Below are 21492 nucleotides of genomic sequence, written 5' to 3' on the forward strand. Positions count from 1 at the left end.
TAAGCACAGCCCGAAAGAGAGCTTAAGGTCTAAAGAGAAATGCCTCCCTCTCACAAGCCAAAGCTGCCAACATCCATGTCCCTAAACGAATACAATTTGCTGGGCCTGCAGCCCCCCCCTTCTCCCTGTGGACAAACAGGAACTTCACCCTCACCTTGTGGGTGAGACATAACTTCATTGAGAAATATGAATATGAAAGGATGGACAGGCAACAAGGACACATTTAGTCCACTTCTTTCCTGATATATTTTCTATAAGTAATATAGAAGTAGAATTTGACAAGAGGGGGTTGATCTGTAGTGCACCCATCTTCACACGCTCAGTCCCCCCCACGCATCTCTCCATTTCAGTGCACCTCCGCAGAGAAGTCTGCCCTGACCCCTAGCCAGTGATGGCCACCCACCCCTCTCTATTCCTGAGCTATTCAAAGAACTTCACACTCTTGGAAATAATCACATTTATTTACTTGATTGGCTTTTGTCTCCTTTCACTAGAACATAAGACGCAAGGAAGCGGTAGAGCTCTCTCTGTCTGGGTTCACCTCTGAATCCCCAGCCTATCAAGTAACATACCCTCCAACGGGTGTTGAGTGGATGAGTAAGTAGCTGCTACATTTTAAAGAGTCAATTTGGCTTTAGAGTGACTTTTTTATATCCATCTTTCTAATTGTATTTTGTTGAATCTGAAATGTTCAGAATCTTTTGCCTTCCTTCACGGGAGGTGGTGACTCCAACAGCTGGCAGGGAAGGGGAGTCTGGGGAGGTGATGTTAAAATGGAATTATTAGCAGAACCGCGGCCCCGGGGGTGGCCGCCAGGGGGCGCCTCTGAATCTCCCAAAGCAGCCAGAGGCAGGCGGACCCGGAGCGTGGCCACCACGGGGCTCCCACTAGCAGGAGGGGCCTCCCGCTGCCCACCGCCACCTCCAGTTCTCCGTCCCCATGCCTCTCACTCTCTCCAGGTACCCGGCCGCAGGAAGAGGGGCTCGGCCTGCGATGGTGTCCCCAGGGAGAAATATGGAATTCCTAGGAATCCATTTTATGACCTAAGTGAAGAAAAGCACAAAACTTTACTGGGGGCCATAAGCTGAAAGTAAATGGAAAAACCAAACCATGTTCCTGGGCAGGAATGCCGTCTCTCCCCCAAATTAAAGTAAATCCAATAAAAATTCCAACAGGTTTTTGTAGACAAATGGGAAAATCATTCTAAAATTTGTCTCAAGTAGGCAATGTATTACAATTGTCAAGAACTTTAAAAGTAATGACGAACAATTTCGATGTTCTGTGTATATAACAGCGCTAGGAGAAAATACTGGTGAATATATAAGTTTAAAGGGGAGAGAGTCTTTCTAAGTGCTCAGGCAAGGAAGAAATCATAATGGAAAATTTGAGGGATTTATATGTCAAAACAGTCCATGAATGCAACAAAAAGGCAGGTCTCAAAATGGAAAAATACCAGTTCTGACGGATAAAGCTAATATTCTTTTTTTAAATATATTTTTATTGATTTCAGAGCAGAAGGGAGAGAGAGATATAAATATCAATGATGAGAGAGAACCATTGATTGGCTGCCTCTTGCACCACACACCCCCCTTACTGGGGATCGAACCCGCAACCCGGGCATGTGCCCTTGACGGGAATTGAACCTGGGACCCTTCATTCCGCAGGCTGACGCTTTATTCGCTGAGCCAAACCAGCCAGGGCAAAGCTAATATTCTTAAAGTACAAAGGGTCTTCTCTATTTTTGTGAAGATAAACACTCGAACAGAAAAACTGGGAAAGCATACAGGCAGCGCTTGATAGGGCAGGACCTAGAGGCCCTTGGCCAGGGCTTATTATGAATGACCATATTGTGGGGCTTATTGGGGCGGGGTGGGGGGGGGGGTACCGAATTATGAAGGAACTGGTAAGTCAGCAGGTTTTAGGCAGAGGCAGGGCGTGGTCTGATTGACGTTTTAAATGCGCCCTCTGGCGGCTGCAGAGGGAACAGACTTTGGGCGGGGGGGGGGGGGGGGGGAGGGGGGTGCGCATTGGCGAGAACCTGGGAAGGTCCAGGTGAGAGGCCAGCTAAGATGGTCCAGAAGAGAGGATGGTGGGGACCAAAGTGGGAGAAGCGGTCCAGTCTGGATAGATTTTGGAGACAGAGGCCAGGGAACTTGCTGATGGATTCGGTGCGGGGATTAAGACAGAGAGAGGTGACAAGGATGTTCATGAATATGAGAGAATGTTTAATTATGCCAAAAGCATTCCTTTTATTTTGCTGTTGTAACACACTGTAAGTTTTGTGGCAACACGAATTCCTTATTGCGGAGTTCTGTGACTCAACAGAACAGGTGGGCTCTGCTGTTTCCTCTGCTCCTGGTCCAACTCGGTCAAAACGAGGTGCCCACCGCTTGGGCTCTTTACCTGGAAGTGCTGGGGCATGGCAGCGATGGGGGAAGAGGGCCTTCCAGGCTCATTCAGGTTGGGGGCAGATTTCAGTTCTGTGTGGTACTAGGACTGAGGTTTCTGTTTTCCGGGGTTCCCGTTTCTCTCAGTGTGTGACAGTGGGGAATTGTGACCCACCCCACCATTCTCTTGACGTTGTTTCTGTAAATGCTGAATCTGACTAAGAGGCAGCTTGTAGATAAACAGCAGGTTTGTATACGAATCCTAGGAACTAACTCCAGAAGATACAGACTCCGACCTTCAGTCATCCCAGTTCTGGGGGATTTGCTGACCTTCAACCGTAGAACTAGGATGACGAAGACCAGAAGACCATCATTTGACCAGTTTCGAGGTCCTTCCGAAATGGGCTGTGCTGGTCTGCACATAGAGAACTGTCCAGCCTCCTCCCCTTGATCTCTGTTCTGCTTCCCCTCTCCCTCCTTATAAAAACCTCTGCCTGCACTGAGATGTTACGATGGTCTTTGTGACAAGAGTCCCCCATATTCTCAGATGTGTGACTGGAATAATCCTCTTTGCTGTTTCACCAGCACCTGTCTCACAAGTGTGGCTTGTACCCTTGGTTTCAGTAACTAGCGCTTTAAAGGCACCATGGTTCCTTGTCCCATTGCCCCTCCCCCATCTACATACCAGCAACACCATTTCCAGGCCTCCTCATGCTTCAGATCTCCGTGAATTTTCTGCCACCTCTCTCTCACTTGAGTCAGAGGAAGTGCTCTGCCTTTAAGGACTCGAGTGGTCACTCAGGTAAAACCAGAATAATTTCCCTATTTTAAGGTTCATAATCTTAATTACTTCTATAAAGTTCCTTTCACCGTGTAAGGTAACAAATTCACAGGTTCCAAAGGTTAGGCCATGGCTATCTTGATGGGGGGAGGGGGCATTCTGCCTACCTACCACATGAGAAAATGCTGAAACTAAAGAGAAGAAAAAAAAAGCAAGATATTAACCAGAGCTTCTCATCTTAGACTGGATAATTGTTGTGGGGACTGTCCTATACACAGCACAGTAGCACCTAAGTTGTAACAAACCCTAGAGGACAGTAGCACCTAAGTTGTGACAAACCCAAGTTGTGACAAACATTGCCAAATATTCCCCAAACGTCAAATCACCTGTTAACGTAAAAAAAACATTGAAACCTGTAAAGAATTTTGGTGAGTTTATTTGAGCCAAACTGTCGACATATGCCGGGAAGCAGAACCTCAACGAATTGAGATAATGCTCCGGAGAATGGCGGGTTACATTTATATTTATACATTCCAATCAAAGGAGGGACGTAGGTGGGTTACATGAAATTCATTGGTGATAGATTAAGGAGGTGGGATTAAGCGGGGGGGGGGGGGGACCTCTGGGATTGGATAAAAAGTAAAATGATGGGCACATACTTAGGTGGGTACAGGAACAATTAACATGATGATGAAGGAATTTGTGGTACTTGTCCTGGCGCCCAGCACATTAGGTTGTGCCCCAGGGGCTCCAGATACAGGAAAGTCACAAGTTACCCAGACATTTCAAGGGTGTGTTACCATACATGCAAAAAGACAGATCGGCTCAGTTAAGGTAAAGGTTGACCTTGTCAGTGAAGATCCCGGCCTAGGACGTAACTGCCCACCATAACTGCTTTTAGTTAAAGTTTAATTTCAGACCATCCTTTGTGGTTACTTTAGGTTTCTGAGTTTGCAAGACTGCCATGCAGGCCTCCCCTGAGCTTGTCAGGTCAGCATGTGGCCCCTTTCGGCCACACACCCCTAGTGAGATCTCTCTCTCTCTCTCTCTCTCTCTCTCTCTCACCCCAATTTAGTGAAACACATACATACCACACACACATTCACATATAGAGTGAAAAATAACAAAGTACTAAGTGGTTGTTGTGGGTTTTGTCAGATAGATGTCTTATTTTCTTTATGTTTTTAAAGTTTGAATAGCTATTACTTTTAAGCATTATTTTGCAAAGCAATTTCTCTGTGTCTTTATTCTTGGAAGTTCTACTTGGCAGTACTTCGCTGTTCTTCTAATGTACCATTGAATTTCTGTATCTCATTTCATAACTAAAAGTATGTTTCTCTCTTTTGTCAGATTTTTGTGTCAGAATATATAATCTACGCCTAAAATTAATTGAAGCACCAACATAACTCGCTGTTCCTTTAGTTTGAAAAAACCATCCAATAAGTGGTCTGGCTGCTCAGAGCCTTTTTTTTTTTTTTTTAGAGAATTGCTTGAGAACTTTTTTCAGTATTTTCCTTGATTATAGGACATTATTATTTTCTTCTACTTCTTGAGTCCATTTTGGCCATTTTACTTTTCCGTAAAATCATCCACTTTGGAACATTCATATTTATTTGATATGAGTATATATCGCATATTATAACATGTAATAACCACTTTATCTGTGGTTATATTTTCTTTCTCACATTAATATTTTCTACCTTATTTATTAATTAGATTTTCTGGAGATTTGTCTCTTTTTACTGTATTTCAGAGGAACTATCTCTTCAATATACTTATCAGGTACAAAAATTAAAAATGGAACTACCATAGGAACCAGCAATTCCACTATATCCAAAGGAAAGGAAATCAGTCTCTTGAAAAGACATGTACACTCCCGTGGTCATTGTAGCATTATCCACCAAAGCCAAGACATGGAAACAACCTAAGCATCCACTCATGGATGAATGGATTTAAAAATGTGGTGTGCCTGGATACAATGGGATGTTATTCAGCCACAAAAAAAGAATAAAATCTTGCCATTTGTGACAACATGGGTGAACCTGAAGGATATCACACTAAGTGAAATAAACCAGACAGAGAAAGACGGACACTGTATTATCTCATTTACATGTGGGATCTAAAGTAGTTGAACTCATAGAAGCAGAGAGTAGGATGGTGGTTACCACAGGCTGGTGGATGGAGGAAATGACATGTTGGTCAAAGGGTACGAACTTCAAGTTACAAGATGAATTACGTTCTGGGGAGCTGACAGAACTCTGAGGGTAGTGGCTATACCTTTGTCTGAGATCACTGCCTCCCCAGCAAGCCCCTACCCTGACCATTGAAGGTTAACTATAACTGTAAGTCTCAAATAACCAGCCTTTACATGGTCATAAACCAGATATCCTTTAAGAACAACACTGAATTACTCAATTTGGAGAAAGGTAAACACATGTAAAAGTTCACATTGGGGGTTTTGGTTTTATAATGAACTATTGTGGGGGTGATCCCAGGAAACCTTCCCACTGGAGCCAATCCCCTTCCTCAACTTGGCTGATGGGGGGACGGGGCCGGGGGGGGGGGGGGGGGGGGTTGGAGGGGAGTCACAGGAGAGGGCATGGCCAAGCAGCTCAAAGGCATCCCAAGTAAGATGAGGATTAACCCTAGCCAGTCTTGTTCAGTGCTTAGAGCGGCAGCCTGTGGACTGAAGGGTTTGGGGTTCAATTCAGTCAGGGCATGTGTGGGAGGCAACCAATCGATGTGTCTCTCTTCCATCAATGTTTCTCTCTCTGTATCCCCCTCCCTTCCACTCTCTCTAAAAATCAGTGGGGGGAAATATCCTCTGGTGAGGATTAACAACAACAACAACAACAACAACAACAAAATGAAGAATAAAAACCAGGTGGAGGTATGAGGACAGAAGCCAGATCCAGCTAGGATGAGTGTGGAGAGGAATGAGGAAATGGAGACCGAATTTTCTAGAAGTTTGGCTAAGGAGAAAATGAGAGAAATAGAGTAGCAAGGGGAGGGGACAAGGGGTCAAAGGAGTTGTTTTGTTCTGTTTTCTTCCAAGGTTAATGCAAGCATGTTTCAGAACTGATAGGACAGAGGGGAGAGCTGAGGCTGGAGGAGAGGGCCATCCCTGATGGGTTGGGGATGGGGCATGACTGAGGCCTTAAGATATCTGAGATGACGGGAGGTTTGAAATCCTCACCAAGAAGGTGGAATGAATCTAAGAGAAGAGCAAAGACAGACACCTCCTCCAACCTGAAGGGCCAAAAGGGACCACAGTAACCACAGGGGCAGCTGCTGGTGGGGGGCCTGGCCAGCGGCACGAGGGTGTTCTCACAGGATGGCTTCGGATTCTCGGATTCTCGGTGGAGAGGTGAGCTCAGCTGCTGAGAGAGGAGAGGGCGGTCTGCAGAGGACAGGACAGGAAGAGGCAGTGAGAGGGTGAATGAGGTTGTTTGCCTTTCTAACAAGTTCCCTGGGGCTGCTGGGGCTGCTGGTCAAGGTCCTCGCTTTGAAAATGACTTTGAGAACAAAGTCACACCCAGGGGAACCATTTGCATGGGCTGCCTGGCAGCACTGAGGTCCCAGAAGAGGAGGTGGCACGGTGGTTCCAAAGGGCACGATGGGCCCTGGCTGAGTGGCTCAGTTGGTTGGAGCATCCACCCTACACTAAACGGTTTCTGGTTGGATTCCTGGTCAGGGCACATACCCAGGTTGCAGGTTTGATCCCCAGTCAGGGCACACGCAGAAGGCAATGGATGGATGTTTTTTTCACATTGATGCCTCTCTCTTTCTCTCTCTAAATATCAATAAAAAACACACCTTGCGGGGGGTGGAGCGGGGGGAGTGGTGAGCCTGGGAACTTGTCTGGAAACTGCATTTATCTAGCAAACACTGTTTTAACAGATTGTGTGTTTGGGGAGGCTGGTCTTGGAAAGGGGGCCCGAAGGGATAAGGCTTTGAAGAGGGCTGACTCCATGCCTGATTGGATGGATGGATGGATGGATGGATGGATGGATGGATGGATGGATGGATGGATGGAGTGAACCTCAGTCCTCCCCAAGTCGGAGCGGCACGCCCGGCAGGGGTCACTGCGCACCAAGGGGGCAGGAAGGGGGCGCAGGCGCAGCGGGCGCCAAAGCCCCCCCTGTTGGGGGCGGACTGGAGGTGGGGTTAGAGAAAGGCACGCGAGCAGATCCAAACTTCCGGTGCCTGCGGAGTGCGGGCAGCGGCTGCACCGAAAGAGGCTGCACCGTCAGAGGCTGCAGGGCGCACCGCGGCCGGCGCAGCCATGGTGAAGATCAGCTTCCAGCCCGCCGTGGCCGGCATCAAAGGCGACAAGGCCGACAAGGCTTCGGCCTCGGCCTCGGCCTCGGCCTCCGCTCCGGCCGCTGAGATCCTGCTGACGCCGGCTCGGGTGAGAGGGGCCGGGGGCTCAGGGGAGGGAGCCGGGCGCGCCTGGCCGCCGCGGGGATGCCAGAGGGCATCCATCCTAACGTGGGGAGGGGCTTGGGTCCTGTCCTAAGGGGGCAGCGAACGTCTAAGTCCGAAGTTTGGGAGGGGGTCCGGGTCGCTAGTCCCCAGGTGGGGAAGCGCTTAAGGCTCTTCCAAAAGCATAGGGGCCCTGGGAGCCGAGCCCCAGAATAGAGGCGGGGGGGGGGGGGGGAGCGGGGGGGGGGGGGGGGCTGGGCCGGAGAAGTTCCAGGGACCGGCGTGTGCGTCTGGTTCCAATCAAGGGGGAGGGGCCGGGAGTCGCGTCCCCAGGTGGGGGATGGGAGGAAGGTTGAACCGTATTTCTCCGGAGTGGGGCGGTGGGTCCTGATTGGTGGGAACTGAGGCGGGGGAGGGTTCTGGTGCCGTCGAAGGGAGAGGGGAAGAGGGGCCATTGATTTCATCCCAAAACGCGGGGGGGGGGGGGGGGTGTACGTGCTGCTACTCTGCACCTGAATTGGTGGAGATAGTAGTGCGAGATGAAATGGAAATAAACCAGAACCCGCCAGCTGCACGTCCTGGGTTCAGAGTTCGGGGTTCCGAGGCTGATCCTGATCCCCCCGCCCCCTCTTCCTTCCGCGCCCGGCCCTCCCCCGGGCTGCCCCCTCCCCGCGGGGAGGCGCCCCCGCCGCCCGGGCGTCCTCCCGCATCCCGGCTGCGCTTCGTGGGGGCGGCCCCGGCGCACCCCGCCCCCGGCGCGTCCTCCCCGGCCTCCCCCGGCCTCGGGCTGGGCAGAGAAGGCATTTCCGCGGTGGAAAACCGGGCGGCGTGAAGTCTGGCGGGGGAGGGCCCGGAGGGGACAGGACGCGTGGCCCGGGCCGGAGGCGAAGGGAGGGAGAGCTGCCCGCCGGGCAGAGGTGTCTACGCAGCGTCGCCCACGACGATCTCGGGCAGCATCTGGGGCCCCAGCCCCTATGGAGACTGGACTGAGAAGTCTTCGTCCACCCCCTCCCTCTGATGGAGGCTGGGTTCGGAGACTCGCCTCAGCGCCATGGCCCTCCCCAAGTTTATGGCGGAGACACACCTCGCCCTGGGTCTGTCCGGCTCTGGCGGGGCCGCAGGGAATACCTGTGCCTCGGAGAGAGGGGCCCCAGCCGTGGGTGTCGCGGCCTGAGCAGGCACCTGGGTGGGGATGCTGGGAGCCCGCCGCATGATGACCGCCTGGGCTGGGGTGGGGAGTTGCTGTGCCCCCACCGCACCAGCTCCATCTTAATTGGACGCCTGGATGGGGAGGGGCACTCCCTATTTGAAGCCTGATCTGCCGCTTTAAAAGTTTCCAATGAGCACTTTTTGAGCCTCTTTCCTCCCTTCCTCTCTGCCCTGGAGGGAGCAGGGATGACGGGCCCAAAGCAGCGTTCTTGCCCCTTCTCCCAGCTGCCTGGCGCCCAGCTGAGGTCTGGGAAACAAGACCCTGCCTCTAAGAGCTATAGGCTTTGGGCAGGAGGGGGACCAGCCAGACTAAGGGGGGGATGTAATTCAAACTCCATCCGAAGGTCCACAGATTTGCAGGAGTGGCACGTCCTCGGAGCACCTTGCTGGTAGTGCAGGCTGGGTGGCAGATGCCAGCTAGCATCACCTTGGCAGTAACCGACATCTAGCCTCTGCTCTTCCCCCTCACCCAGCGTGAAATGGAAATATCCACGTTTTCCTGGTGCTGTTGGTACTGGCCTTGAGCCTGCTGAGCAAGCCTCCTTCTCCCCGCCCCCCCCCCAACCTTGTTGGGCAGGGTCCCCTCACTCTTAATCATGGAGAGGGGGCAATGGGGGAGGAGAATTAAAATCCGACACCTTTAGGACAGGTGTGCCTATTAGTGAAATTTTATAGCTGCTCTAGGCCCTGAGGTGATGCCCAGAGGGCTTGCTCTACTGGAATTGGGGCCTTGGGAGAAGAGTTCACTTCTGCCAGCCTCTTGCGGCGTCTCCTGGCCAGTGGGCACATTTCCCACATCCAGTGCCCGGGCGGTGAGTACAGCAGGCGCCAGCATTCACAGGTGTCGCCCAGGACAGAGTATCAGCCATTTATTAGGGCGCTGAAGGAGAGGTGAGTGGGACAGGCGGGCTCTTGGGGAGCCCCGGGAGCTGCTTCATCAAAACAGGTCGTTTGAGTCTTGTGCCACTCTGTGGGGATGCAGAGGAAAGCCTATTAGATAGAAGGTGTCTTCTGGCTGGGGCTGACTCTGGACCCTTCTTGGTTACTGAACTGGACTCAACAATAAGACTCAAAGCAGGACCACGGGACGCACAGATGAGCTGCAAATGCCTTGCCGCAGGCGAGCCACCCGCTGGCTGGCGCAGTGATAAAATGTCGCTCACCCCCTGGCGCTGTGATAAAATGTCACCTGTGTGCAGGCCTAGGGGCCAGGGTGCGGCAGCGCCACCCTCAGAGCAGGCTCCCCCTGCTTCTGAGCAAAACCTGAAACACAAGGAGGATTTTGTCCCCAGACCTGCTGCTGGATGGCAGAGCCTCAGTGGGCTGGGAGGGATGGGGAGGGGGCCCAGCTGGGCCTCCAGCTGCCCCCTCTCCCCACGTGGTGTTTGTCCCTGAGACAATGAGAAGCCTGCACTGATGGGCAGCTAGTGGGGAAGCACCCCCTCTTAGCACCTTCTGGCCATATCATTCTTAATGGGCGAGAGGGAGCAATAGGGGCCCAAGAGGAGGATTACAATCTGTCCTAAGGGGTTACTTGCACCTTTAGGGCAGATGTGCCTATTAGTGAAGTGGCCAGCTCTACACCTCTCAGCGCCCGTATTCTCTCTCTCTCTCCCTCTCTCTCTCTCTCTCTCTCTCTCTCTCACACACACACACACACACACACACACACACACACACAGCCAGGAAATGTGGGCATGTCCCCACTCGACCAACTTGGGGGCTGTGAGAAGAAAGAAACAAGTTCAATACAGTCTTCTCAGTGCTGCAATTTTCTCTGGCTTTTGCCTTTGATTCATGGCCCCTGTGTCCTCCCTCCCAGCCTGCATACCTGAGAATCAGGTTTCACCTTCTGTGCCCTGGCCTCAGGCCCTTGGCAGGGGGAGCTGAGTCTCCCGGAGTGGTTGGGGGAAGGTGCCTGCCAGCCCAGAGGGTGGACCTGGCCAGGCTTGGAGTCCTCCTGTCCCACAGGCCCCAAGGGCTGGGTTGAAAGGAACTTCGTGAAAACACAGGCCAGCTCTGGGTCCTGCCCCATGGCAGTGTGGGGACATGGGCTGTCCTATCTGGGGCCTGCCCTGGGCCTTCCCAGAGCACCAGACCTTTCTACTCTCTCTGTTGTGTTTCCCTCGGCCTGCCTTTGCATGTTCCAAGGCTGTCTGTCAGCAGAGTGTCAGGGAGGATGGGTTTCTCTTAGTGACAGAAAAAAAAAAATGTTGTGATGAAATCACAGAAGCGCCGCCTCTCTGAGCTCGCTCCCCCAGGAGAGCTCTAGCAGCCGGCCTTCTCGTCCCCCCAAATCTTTTCTCTGGATCTCGTCTTGACCGTGAGGAAGGAGCAGAATCCACCCGAGCGCCAAGCAGAGTGGAGGACTGTGCAGGAGTGTCCTCAGGGGTCTCACTCTTCTCCTCACCCACCGCACCTGGGTGCTGCTGGGTCCCACGATAGGAATGGGGTTCCAGGGATGGCAAAGTCATGACCCTTGTCGGCATCTGAGCACAGCTCTGCATGCTCCAGTGGACAGGGCATTTGCCCATTCTCACCGCACCCTGCCAGTGCGCTCTCTCTCTCTCTCTCTCTCTCTCTCTCTCACACACACACACACACACACAGACACACACACACACAGACACTGGTGCCCTTGTCTCTGTGAGCTGCAGCCTGGGAAAGAAAGATGCTGGGGAGGGGAGGGGGACCCCTCGCACCAGCCGGCTCTCCTGGCCTTGGGGGAGCACCTTCTGGTTCCCTGGTAGCCTCCTCCTCCAGCCTGCAACTGTAGCTTAATCCGCTTGCAGTTATTTTGGGCATTGCCACCAGGGGAAGGTAGCTGGGGCGCTCTCTCCGTGAGCCCGGGGGTCTGCGGAGTTAATGCTCCAGTTGGCTGGGTTCCCCCTGACTGTTTTGGCCTTGCCTTTGCCAAGTCACTTAATGAGCACCATTGTGGGGCTGAGTGAAGCAGGCAGAGAGAGGCTCAGGCCCCTCTTGGGTCCCCACAGGTCTGGCTCACGTGCCTCACAAGAGTACACAGCCAGGCACTTTGCTCAGAAAGCCCAGTTGCTATGGAAACAGTATGCAGTATTTTCTACTTTCTAAAGGGAAGCTCCCAAATGCCTGGATGCAGTAACTGCTTCATGTGAGGGCTGCTTTTTCCTGGGTCTCTAGCATGGCAGATGAAGCTGGCCATCTCTCTGAGTGAGCTGGGCAGCCAGGGATCCCCAGAGGCGAGGCCCCCAGCTGACTGCACACCCCAGAGACCTCTGTCTACCTGCCAGTGCCCAGTGCGCGGGGCCTGCGAATATGCCAGGGCTTTGGAATTCGAGCCTTGGTCTTGCCGGTGTCGTGTGGGGCCAGGGGAGCGATGGCAGCGTGGGAGCAGGATTCAGGGGCCTCCCCCCTGGGTAGGGCCCTTTTGTCTGGAAGCAGGGACATCCGTGGTTTCCCATCTGCCTCGTGACAGCCTCCGGTCCTGCTTTTTCTTCCAGACACTGCTCGGCCCTGATGCCTCTGGGGTTTGGCCCCCAAGGCTGGAGGGTGGGGAGGGGAGTAGGGGGTGAGCCCCCCGGTATGCACTCAGTGGGTGTCAGTAGAGGCAGGAGAAGGAGCCATTTGTCCACTGCACGTCTAGGAAAGGTGGGGGATCCCCAGCCTTCACAGTGACCCCCACAGAGATGTGAGGACACAAGGCCGTGTCAGGTGTCCTGGCTGGAGGCTGTGTCCTCAGCCACATTAGCCGCCCCTCACGTAAGCCCCACCTCCTCCCTCTCTGTCCTCTCTGACCTCTCTCCCCACCGCCCTCTCCAGCTGCCTCGCCCGCCCCCTAGAAACACCTGACCCTGCAGGAGCCCGAAAGGCGGCTCTAACCTGGTGGCCTCACCTTGACCAGGCACTTCCCCTGGAGCAGGCCCTGGGGCTCTGGCTTGCAGCCCATTGACTGTTCTGCTGTGTTTTTGTTGTTGTTTCCAGCAGCTCTCACGAGCTTGCTTCTCTGGTTTTCTTGAAGAAGGAGCATAAGCCTGACCCCTTGCAGCCTCAACAGCTGTCCCAGTGCTGGCCCTCACCAGGGAAGCTGGGTTGATAAAGATCTTTATCCTGTACCAAGGGCTTCAGGTCTTTGTCTCCTTTACTCCCGACAAACCCCCCTCAGGACAAAGCCCTGTGGGGAGGTGGCGGACTGTTCACCTTTCACGGGAACCTGCGCGGGAGGGGCACTGCCGTGGGCATGCTGGATCCCAGCCCCTGTGGGGTCCTCAGCGCCCGGTCCCACCGAATACAGATGTGGGTCCCCAGGGGCAGGAGGCACAGCTGGCAGGGTCGGCGGCCTGCCTTCCGAGTCAGCGACGTTCCTGAGGACCGCGCACAGGACGGGTGGATCCCGGGTGGCTGTTCCTCTGTGACGCTGGCAGAGCCTGGCTCTTGGGTCGCCCTGTCCAGTGCTGCTCCTGGGAGCCCATTGGAAAGTCAAAGCCATTGCTTTCAGCAGGGTGGGCAGGGGCACCTCCATTCTGTGTCTCACCCCATGGCGGCTGAGGCTGGGGCTGCTGGCCTGGTGAGGGATGTGCCCAGAGAGGCCCTCCCCAAGCAACAGCCCCTCTGATGGGACTGTTCTCTGCTCCCCGAGGCCCGGGCCACACCCCCCGACGAGTGCTAAACCAGGGGCCACAGGGGAGAGGACTTGAGGGGCACAGCTGGCTATGAGCCCCATCTCTACCAGACTGGACCTCCGGTGCTGAGAGATATGGGCCTGTCCTGGGTAACGTGGACCTGAACTGTGTCCCCACCCTCCTGCCACCCCCCCCCCCCCCCATGAAGGGAGAAAGGAAACATGGCACAAAGAGAGCTAAGCAGGCAGTTAGTGGCAGAGGCCCAGTGAGGAGCTGGGCTCTGAGCTGGAGCCCCTCCCCTCCCCCCACACTGCCCCAGCTCCTTGGGGTGGGGGTGGGGTGGGAGTCTTTGCACTGGCCTCTAAGCTCACCCGGCTGTATCTGGACACCACGGAGGAGGGTTTGGATGGTGGGCACTGGAGGCGGAGACAAGACTGGCACCTTGACAGCAGCTCACAGGGTGCAGGAGCGCCTGGGTCAGGGGGGACAGGCGTAAAGAGGGTGAGCAAGGTCGCACGGGTCCAGTGCTGCAAGTGAAGCATGCTACTGAGATTATACACATCCGGCATCCACCTGCCCAGACACACGAGGTATGGCCTGGAGCTGGGCCTGCTTGGCTTGCTGCTGCTTGGCAGCCCTGCAGCTACTGTCCTGAGCCCAAGCCTGGCTCCCAGAGCAGGTTTTACCAGGGGCCTCCTGCCCGGGTCTCCCTGGCGGCAGCTGCTGCTGCCACTGCTGCCACAACCACGTTTCCCTCCTGGCAGAAGCATCCTGGCTTCTGGAAAACCTCCTGACAGCCTGCCTGGCACTGCCAGCCGGGCCTGTGTGAGGCCATCACCGCCTGGAAGACTGAGCTCTACTCAGCGTAGATCACAGGCCCAGTGCTGCCCGGCCAGATGGAGACCGACCCGACGCTGTGGGCCTCCTGGAGCCCCTGTCCCCATCAGTCAGTGACTGCTCCCTGCCGCGGCCCCCCTCCCACTGCCCCCATTCCAGTCCACCCTGTGGACTCCAGCCTTCAGGTGCATCTTGTCACTCCCCACCTCAAAAGCCTCCCTGGCTCCCCACTGCCCAGAGCACCCCGATTCCCACAGGTGACGAGGCCTGGCCCAGTGACGAAGGCCATGTCTGTGCTTCCCCTTCTGTGTTTGAAAGAATACCCTGTGGTCACAGCTGGTCCCACGAAGGGGACTCGGCAGGGGACTTCCAGATGCGCCTGCTGAGCCTCAGTGCGTCATTTTGGGCCTCGTGGGGGGTCCCAGTCCCTGTGTACATGACAGGAGGGGCTGGGAGAGCCCGCGGCTTCCTTTTCTTCCAGATAATTTCCCATGCACCCACCCGTCCTTCTCTCCCCTGACCCCAAGGCTCCCCTCAGGCCAGCAGGGTGAGGACTCACTTCAGAAAAGGGGTGGGAGGGTTCCAGGGTTCAGGACCCCCACCTAACTGACCCTGCACTGCTGTCTGCAGGAGGAGCGGCCCCCCTACCACCGCCACAAGAAGGGGGGCTCCGTGGGCAGCGTGTGCTACCTGTCGATGGGCATGGTGGTGCTGCTCATGGGCCTCGTGTTCGCCTCCGTCTACATCTACAGATACTTCTTTCTCGCTCAGGTGAGGCTGGGTGGGAGGGGGAGCAGGCTCTCAGAGAAAGGGGAGCATTCAGAGAGGGAAGTGTGGGAGTTTGCAGCGGATGTGGGAGCTAGCAGGAGAGGGCAGCGTGAGCAACTGAGAGCCAGGTGCTTGGGGTTTGTGAAGAGGGGGAGCAGGAAGTCCTGGGCATGCCCCCCAAGATGGCAGGAGTGCCCAGGCTAGCCCAGAAGACCTGCCCCATCTTCCTCCCTGGGGAGCCTCGCTCTGGTCCAGGAGGCAGGACTGGGGCCCATCCTCTAAGGCCCACAGACCCTGGACGAGGGTCCTTACCGTTTCATCAGACACACCTGCGGTCAACAGGAAACTCTCCCAGGGGTACAGTCAGCAGTGGGGAAGCCGGGATTAGAACCTGGGCCCGTGTGGCCTGAGGCCCCTTCCCACAGAGTCACCTTGGGCCGTTGTCACCAGAAACTCAGACCGAGCACAAATCAGAACTCTGATCCCTCAAACCCTGTGCCCACGGGTCACGCTTTAAGGAATTCCCTCCCATTTGGTGTTTGGACGCAGGTTATGAAACGAGAAAGGTGGAGGGTGGGTTTATAGACACACACACACCATGCCCCCAGCTGGCCCATCCCCGCGATCTGCTCCTGCAGCCAGTCTGGGCTTCAGCAAGGTCAGGAGAACTGTTTGTGGTCACAGTGACCTTGTGATCAGCGCAGCCCTGGGGAGGGAGGCAGTGCCCCGAACTCTGAGAAGTAGTTAAGGTAAAGGTAGCTCAAAAGAAGAACCTTAAGTACAACAAATGAGGAACCTCAGAGGGATGAAAAGGCAGCAAATTGCCAGCCGTTTATGACCCCAGTGACCTCTCCCACCCTTAAGCATTGGCCTTTACCGTGGTCCTCACCCAGTTTTCCCACAAGGGAAATCGCTGAAGAGTTTCTGTTCCCTGGGACTTTCCCCTTGGAACCCGCTGACTTCCCCTTTTGTCCTCCCTCCCCTCCCCGCAAGGCCTGCTTCCTACCTTTCCCTGGTTTTTGCTTTCCTGTGCGGACCCTGGGACCTTTTCCTGCTGTGGCCACAGCCCCCCACCCACTCTGGCTTCTGGGCCCCTCTGTTCCCAGCCCCACTCACACTCCAGGGTTCCTCACCCACCACGATTCCCAGGGACTGGGGCACCTCAGAGTAGCCTCTGGTCTGTGCCCTGGGACCCTGGGACTCGGGCGTGCCGACTCACCCCGGAGACTGGAGGAAAGTCCTGCCCAGTTCAGGCCAGCTGTCCCGGCACCAATGGAGGAGGCCCTGGAGAATTACCCCTGGCCTCAGTCATGTCATAATGCCTCCCTTCCCTTAATTTTTTAAAATACATTTTTATTGATTTCAGAGAGAACGGAGAGGGAGAGAGATCAGTGATGAGTGAGAATCATTGATCGGTTGCCTCCTGCACTTCCCACACTGGGGAACAAGCCCACAACCCGGGCATGTGCCCTAACTGGGAATCAAACCGTGACCTCCTGGTTGATAGGCCGAGCTCAATCACTGAGCCACACTGGCCTGGCTCCCTTCTCTTATGATGGAGTGACGAGGCCGGCCACTCAGGGAAAACAGCGTTTGTCAAGGTTTCTCATGGGGCCCAGGGAAGGTGGGGGCTGTTGTGAGGTTGGACATGGAACTGGAATCACAAGGGCTGCCTCTCAGCTCTTCCCCGCCCCGCCCCCCCCGCCCCCCCCCCCACACACACACTTTGCCCCCAGGTCTTCAGGGCCCCACAGCAGGGGGGCAGGAAAGATGGGTGGATGCCCTCTGGTGGCGGTGTAGGGCGCCGCATGCCCCCAGAGCCCAGCTTGTTCAGCTCAAGCTCCTTGTTTGCCCCTGAGGACCCTCCTGCTCACCCCAGGCTCTTTCTCAGGTGTCTGTCCCTCTGGGTCCTTCCCGTGCTGGTCCACCCCATTTCCCAAGCACAGACTCATGGACCTGAAGCCAGAAGAAGCTGAGGGAGCACCTCATTTTACAGATGGGGAAACTGAGGCCCAGAGAGGTCATCCACCCAGGAAATGGTTGGCCCAGCTCACCCTCCCTGACTCCCCACGTTTCTCAGTTTCTCCATCTGTGAAATGGGTCTCACAGTCCCACCCTTCCTGTGTCCTCAGGCCTTAAGAGAGTGAAGTGGGTGGGCAGGTGGCAGTGGCCGGACCCAGGGCACGGCGTGACCAGTCTGTCTCTCCCCACCTTGCTCAGCTGGCCCGAGACAACTTCTTCCACTGCGGCGTCTTCTACGAGGACTCCCTGTCCTCCCAGGCCCGCACGCGGATGGAGCTGGAGGAGGACGTGAAGATTTACCTCGAAGATAACTACGAGCGTATCAACGTGCCGGTGCCCCAGTTTGGTGGCGGCGACCCTGCAGACATCATCCACGACTTCCAGCGGGTGAGGCCGGCCAGGGGCTGGGGCTGGGGCCAGGGCGGGAAGAGGGGCACCCAGGGGCCACAGCCCCCTTCCACCAAGAGTCATGAGGAAGCACAGGTGTGAAAAGAGAATGCTGACGGCCCTTGGACATGCTTTGATTATAGACAGAGTAATATCAGCTGTGTGTAGGGCATGACTCCGGCTTAGCTTTGTTGAGGTTTTAAAGACATTGCTTTTATGATACCAGGTGCTGAAGTAAGTTTATAGTTGTGCACATACAAAACACAAAGTTTTTGTATTATTATTTAGTGATTGTATTATTTTCATACGAACAACTGAATCTACTTCGGCCCTCCCTGCATGGGTAACGTAGTTATCCCTGAATGAACCAGCCACGGATTCTCCCCCCGCCACCTGGCAGCTGCAGGCGCTGGCTTCGTGGGTCAGGATGTCCCTTTTTATCGCATATTCCTGTGCCCACGCTGATCGAGGTGCAGCACAAGGAGGGCCTGGGATCGGGGGTTTCTCCCTGAGGGTCCCCAGAGGTGGGCCTCCCAGCTTTGATGACATGCAATCGGAACATCACTGTATTCCCCAGACCTCAGCTCTGTCACCCCATGAGAAGAGCCCTGTGACACAGGCATTTAACACTTGGTGTCTTTCATCTAGTAAATGAAACACAGGCTGGGAGAGGAGCAGAAAAAAGGGGTGTATCCCCACTGTGGGGGGTGGGGTTTCTGCCTTTGCTAGCCAGAAGCCTCTCCCAGCCCCCTCCCCCCATGGGCCAGGCCCTCACCTGCAGGGACTGACATGACCCCTCCTTCTCCCCAGGGTCTGACCGCCTACCATGACATCTCCCTGGACAAGTGCTATGTCATCGAGCTCAACACCACCATTGTGCTGCCCCCTCGCAACTTCTGGGAGCTCCTCATGAACGTGAAGGTGAGCGGTGGTTTTGGCCGTATCTTGTCCCTCCCCGTGGAGCCAGGCCTGGGGCAAGGGCAGTTCCATGTCCTCACTCCATGCCCCCGTCCATACCCCACTATATACCTCACTGCACACCCCAGTCCATGCCCCAGTCCATGCCCCAGTCACAGTGCAGGGAGATGCGGAGGCCCTGCCCTTTGGGAGGGAGGCCAGACTCCCACACACGCAGAATTCAGGGCAGCGTAGGCGGCAGTACTTAGCACAGCAGAAGCGCCTGGGGCATTAGAAGGTCGAGCTGTGGCGCCTCTGAATGAGGGAGGGGGCATGTGTGCGTTTCAATGTTGGGTGACACAGCTCGAGTGAGCAGAAGGGTGGCGACAAGGGGAGTGGGCAGTGAGCTAGTGGAGACCACAGGAGGGGGCCCTGTGTACTGACCAGAGCTGTGGCCACTCCCCTTGCAGAGAGGCACCTACCTGCCACAGACGTACATCATCCAGGAGGAGATGGTGGTCACCGAGCACGTCAACGACAAGGAGACCCTGGGCTCCTTCATCTACCACCTGTGCAACGGCAAGGACACCTACCGGCTGCGGCGCCGGGCAACTCGGAGACGTGAGTGGCTGCCCTGGGCTCCAGACCAGGACCGTCCCCGGCGTGCTGGCCCCAGAGCTGGAGACCAATGGTCAGACAGCTCAGATAGCAGCGGCAATAAATGTTAATCGAGCACGTACTACACACCATGCATTTTACAGTCTTTATGTCCCTAAAGAGTATAAGTTACCATCATCGTCATCATTATTGCTGCCCCTTTGAAAGGTGAGGAAACTGAGGCTCCGAGAAGTTAGTTAACAGCAGCTCCTGAGCGCTCAGCATTTCACTGCACCGCCTCGGTGTGAACCTGGGTTTGGTTTCCTGGGCCTTCTCCCCCGCCCCCCACCCCTGGTCCTCTCAGGCTCTGAGGCTGGTGGCTTTCTAGCCCGGCCAGTTCTGGGCCAGGGCACGTCCTCACTGGGATTTCTCTGCTCCCTGCAGGAATCAACAAGCGCGGGGCCAAGAACTGCAACGCCATCCGCCACTTCGAGAACACCTTCGTGGTGGAGACGCTCATCTGCGGGGTGGTGTGAAGGCCTCCCCGCCCTCCCGGCCCCACCCCTGCCTCTCCTCTTTTCTCTTCCTGCCACTCTCTGGCCTTCCTTCTTCCCCTCTCTTAGCTTGTACTTTGGGCGCCATTCCATAGATGTGACGTGCCTCCCCGTTCCCATCAAACCCTGCCCGCCTCCCTGTCCCAGAGCCGTGACCTCTCAAGGCCCCCACCTCCGCTGCCGTCCCCGGCCTGGGGGACAGACAGGGCGCCCTGAGATGGTGTCTGTGACCACCATCTTAAAGTGGGGTCCTCTGGGGAGGACTGGATGGAGGGCTGGGCACGTGGGGGTCCTGGGCTAGGGGATAGGGTGTGGGGAGGGGTGTGGAGTGGGGTTCAAAAATGTCTGCACAGTTGGAAAGTCCTGAAGGCTTTTTTCTTGGATGGCACACTTCCTCCTGTGTCCCAGCTCCCGGGACTGGGCTGAGGATGGGGGACTGTGCCAGGGAGGGACCCACCAGAGCACAAGGGAAGGTGGTTGTCAGTGCCTTCAGCCCACCAGAGGGAGCCTGGAACCTGGGGGTGGGACTGAGTTTGTCAAGCACAATTGTTCTCTGAGTGGAACCAAAGAGGGAGGAGCCAGGGCCCCCAGCGCTGGCCCCCCAGGAGCAGGGTAGGGTCCCACAGCCAGAGCCACACTGGAACAGGGCAGAGGAGGGTCGCTTCTCCCCGTCGCTGTGGGGCTGAGCGCAGCCCTGACGCGCCAAGTGGGTGGGGGCTCCTGGCTTCCTCCAAGCTTAGAGCTGTTGTAGATCATGTGGAGGGGAGGGAGAGCCACCTGGTACCTGCACACCCTGCCTCCTCTTTGTTCTGAAATCCGTCCCCCTCTGCTTTGGGGGAATGCACCATTTTTCCTTTTCCTCCTCACTGTTGCATGTTTTGCTGATCATTCCTTATGCTAACCCCTCTGAGCCCTGAGCCTTGAAGAGGAGGCTTCCACGCCTCCAGTCAGGCTTGGGTGCTCCCTGGAGATGAAACTCTTAAACGCTTTGTATATTTTCTCACTTAGATTTCTTTTCAGAAGTGTCTGTAGAACAATAAAAATCTTTGACTTCTGACTTTGACTTGAAAGTGGCAGGTGGGGGTGGGCGGGGCAGGAGTGCTACAGCCTGGGGGCAGAGTGACAGGGGACGTGGGGGGCGGGCAGTAGCAGGGGCAGCCAGCAGGCTTTGGGTCTGACCCCTGCAGAGGTGGGCCTGTTCCCTGGTCCAGCCGAGCACCGTAGATGTCCCCTCATAAGCCAGGTAGACTCAGTTTTACAGGTGAGGGAGGAGGAGGGGCTCTGAGGACTTGTGCAACCTGCCAAGGTTATGCTGCTTCTAAGTGCCTCTCAACCACCCTGGAAGATGACATCATCATTGCTCGTCCTTAAGCACAAGGACGCTGACGTGTTCTCCACGATTTCTGGCATTAAGTAACCACGTTGGTGGGGCTGAGCTGAGTTTGGCATGAGTCAGGTCCACATTCTGCAGAGAAGGAAGAGGGAGAGCTGCCCAGAACCTTGACCGAATGAGCCCAGAGGTGGGATGAGGATAGAAGCCTTCACCGTAGGTCCCAGTCACAGGCTCAGTAATCCTGCAAGGGGCATAAAAGGCTCAGGCTAGTACAGACACACCTTGTTCTAAATCTTGCGAAGACATCAATCTAAATACAATCAATTAAAATGCCAACTTTTTTTAACTTGACTTTCAGTTCTTTAGGGAAGTATGCATGGAGAATAGCCTCTAGATATTAAGCATTATAAACTTCTACAATTAAAGAGTTCGCTGTAGCAAAGGGAATAGATGTGGTGAAGGCCTAGAAGTTGACTTAACGTTCAAGAAAATTTAGCGGGGACGTGAATTCTTTTTAGTGGAACAACTGGCTACCTGTTTTGACAAAAACTAACTGGGATCCTACTTCCTTGCAATAAAATTCTAGATGGAGCAAAGGTTTTGAGTATGAAATGAAGCCTTGAAAGTATTTGAAATGATTTAAAAGATAATCTGGGAGGAGGAAAGACCTTTCTAAGTGGGACATCTATCAACAACT

General features: G+C 55.1%; 1 protein-coding gene across 1 annotated transcript; it reads left to right on the forward strand.

Moving 5' to 3' along the window:
* Positions 1–7153: 7153 nt before the first annotated feature.
* ITM2C (integral membrane protein 2C) lies at positions 7154–20519 on the forward strand. Its single transcript, XM_081096400.1, has 6 exons — positions 7154–7579; positions 14868–15008; positions 17226–17414; positions 18225–18335; positions 18782–18932; positions 19353–20519. Exons 1-6 carry the CDS (start codon positions 7454–7456, stop codon positions 19442–19444), a joined length of 810 nt encoding a protein of 269 aa, XP_080952526.1. The 5' UTR covers positions 7154–7453; the 3' UTR covers positions 19445–20519.
* The last annotated feature ends 973 nt before the right edge of the window (positions 20520–21492 follow it).

This window comes from Myotis nattereri (assembly GCF_964212035.1).
Source record: "Myotis nattereri genome assembly, chromosome: 7".
In the NCBI taxonomy this organism is placed as follows: Eukaryota; Metazoa; Chordata; class Mammalia; order Chiroptera; family Vespertilionidae; genus Myotis; species Myotis nattereri.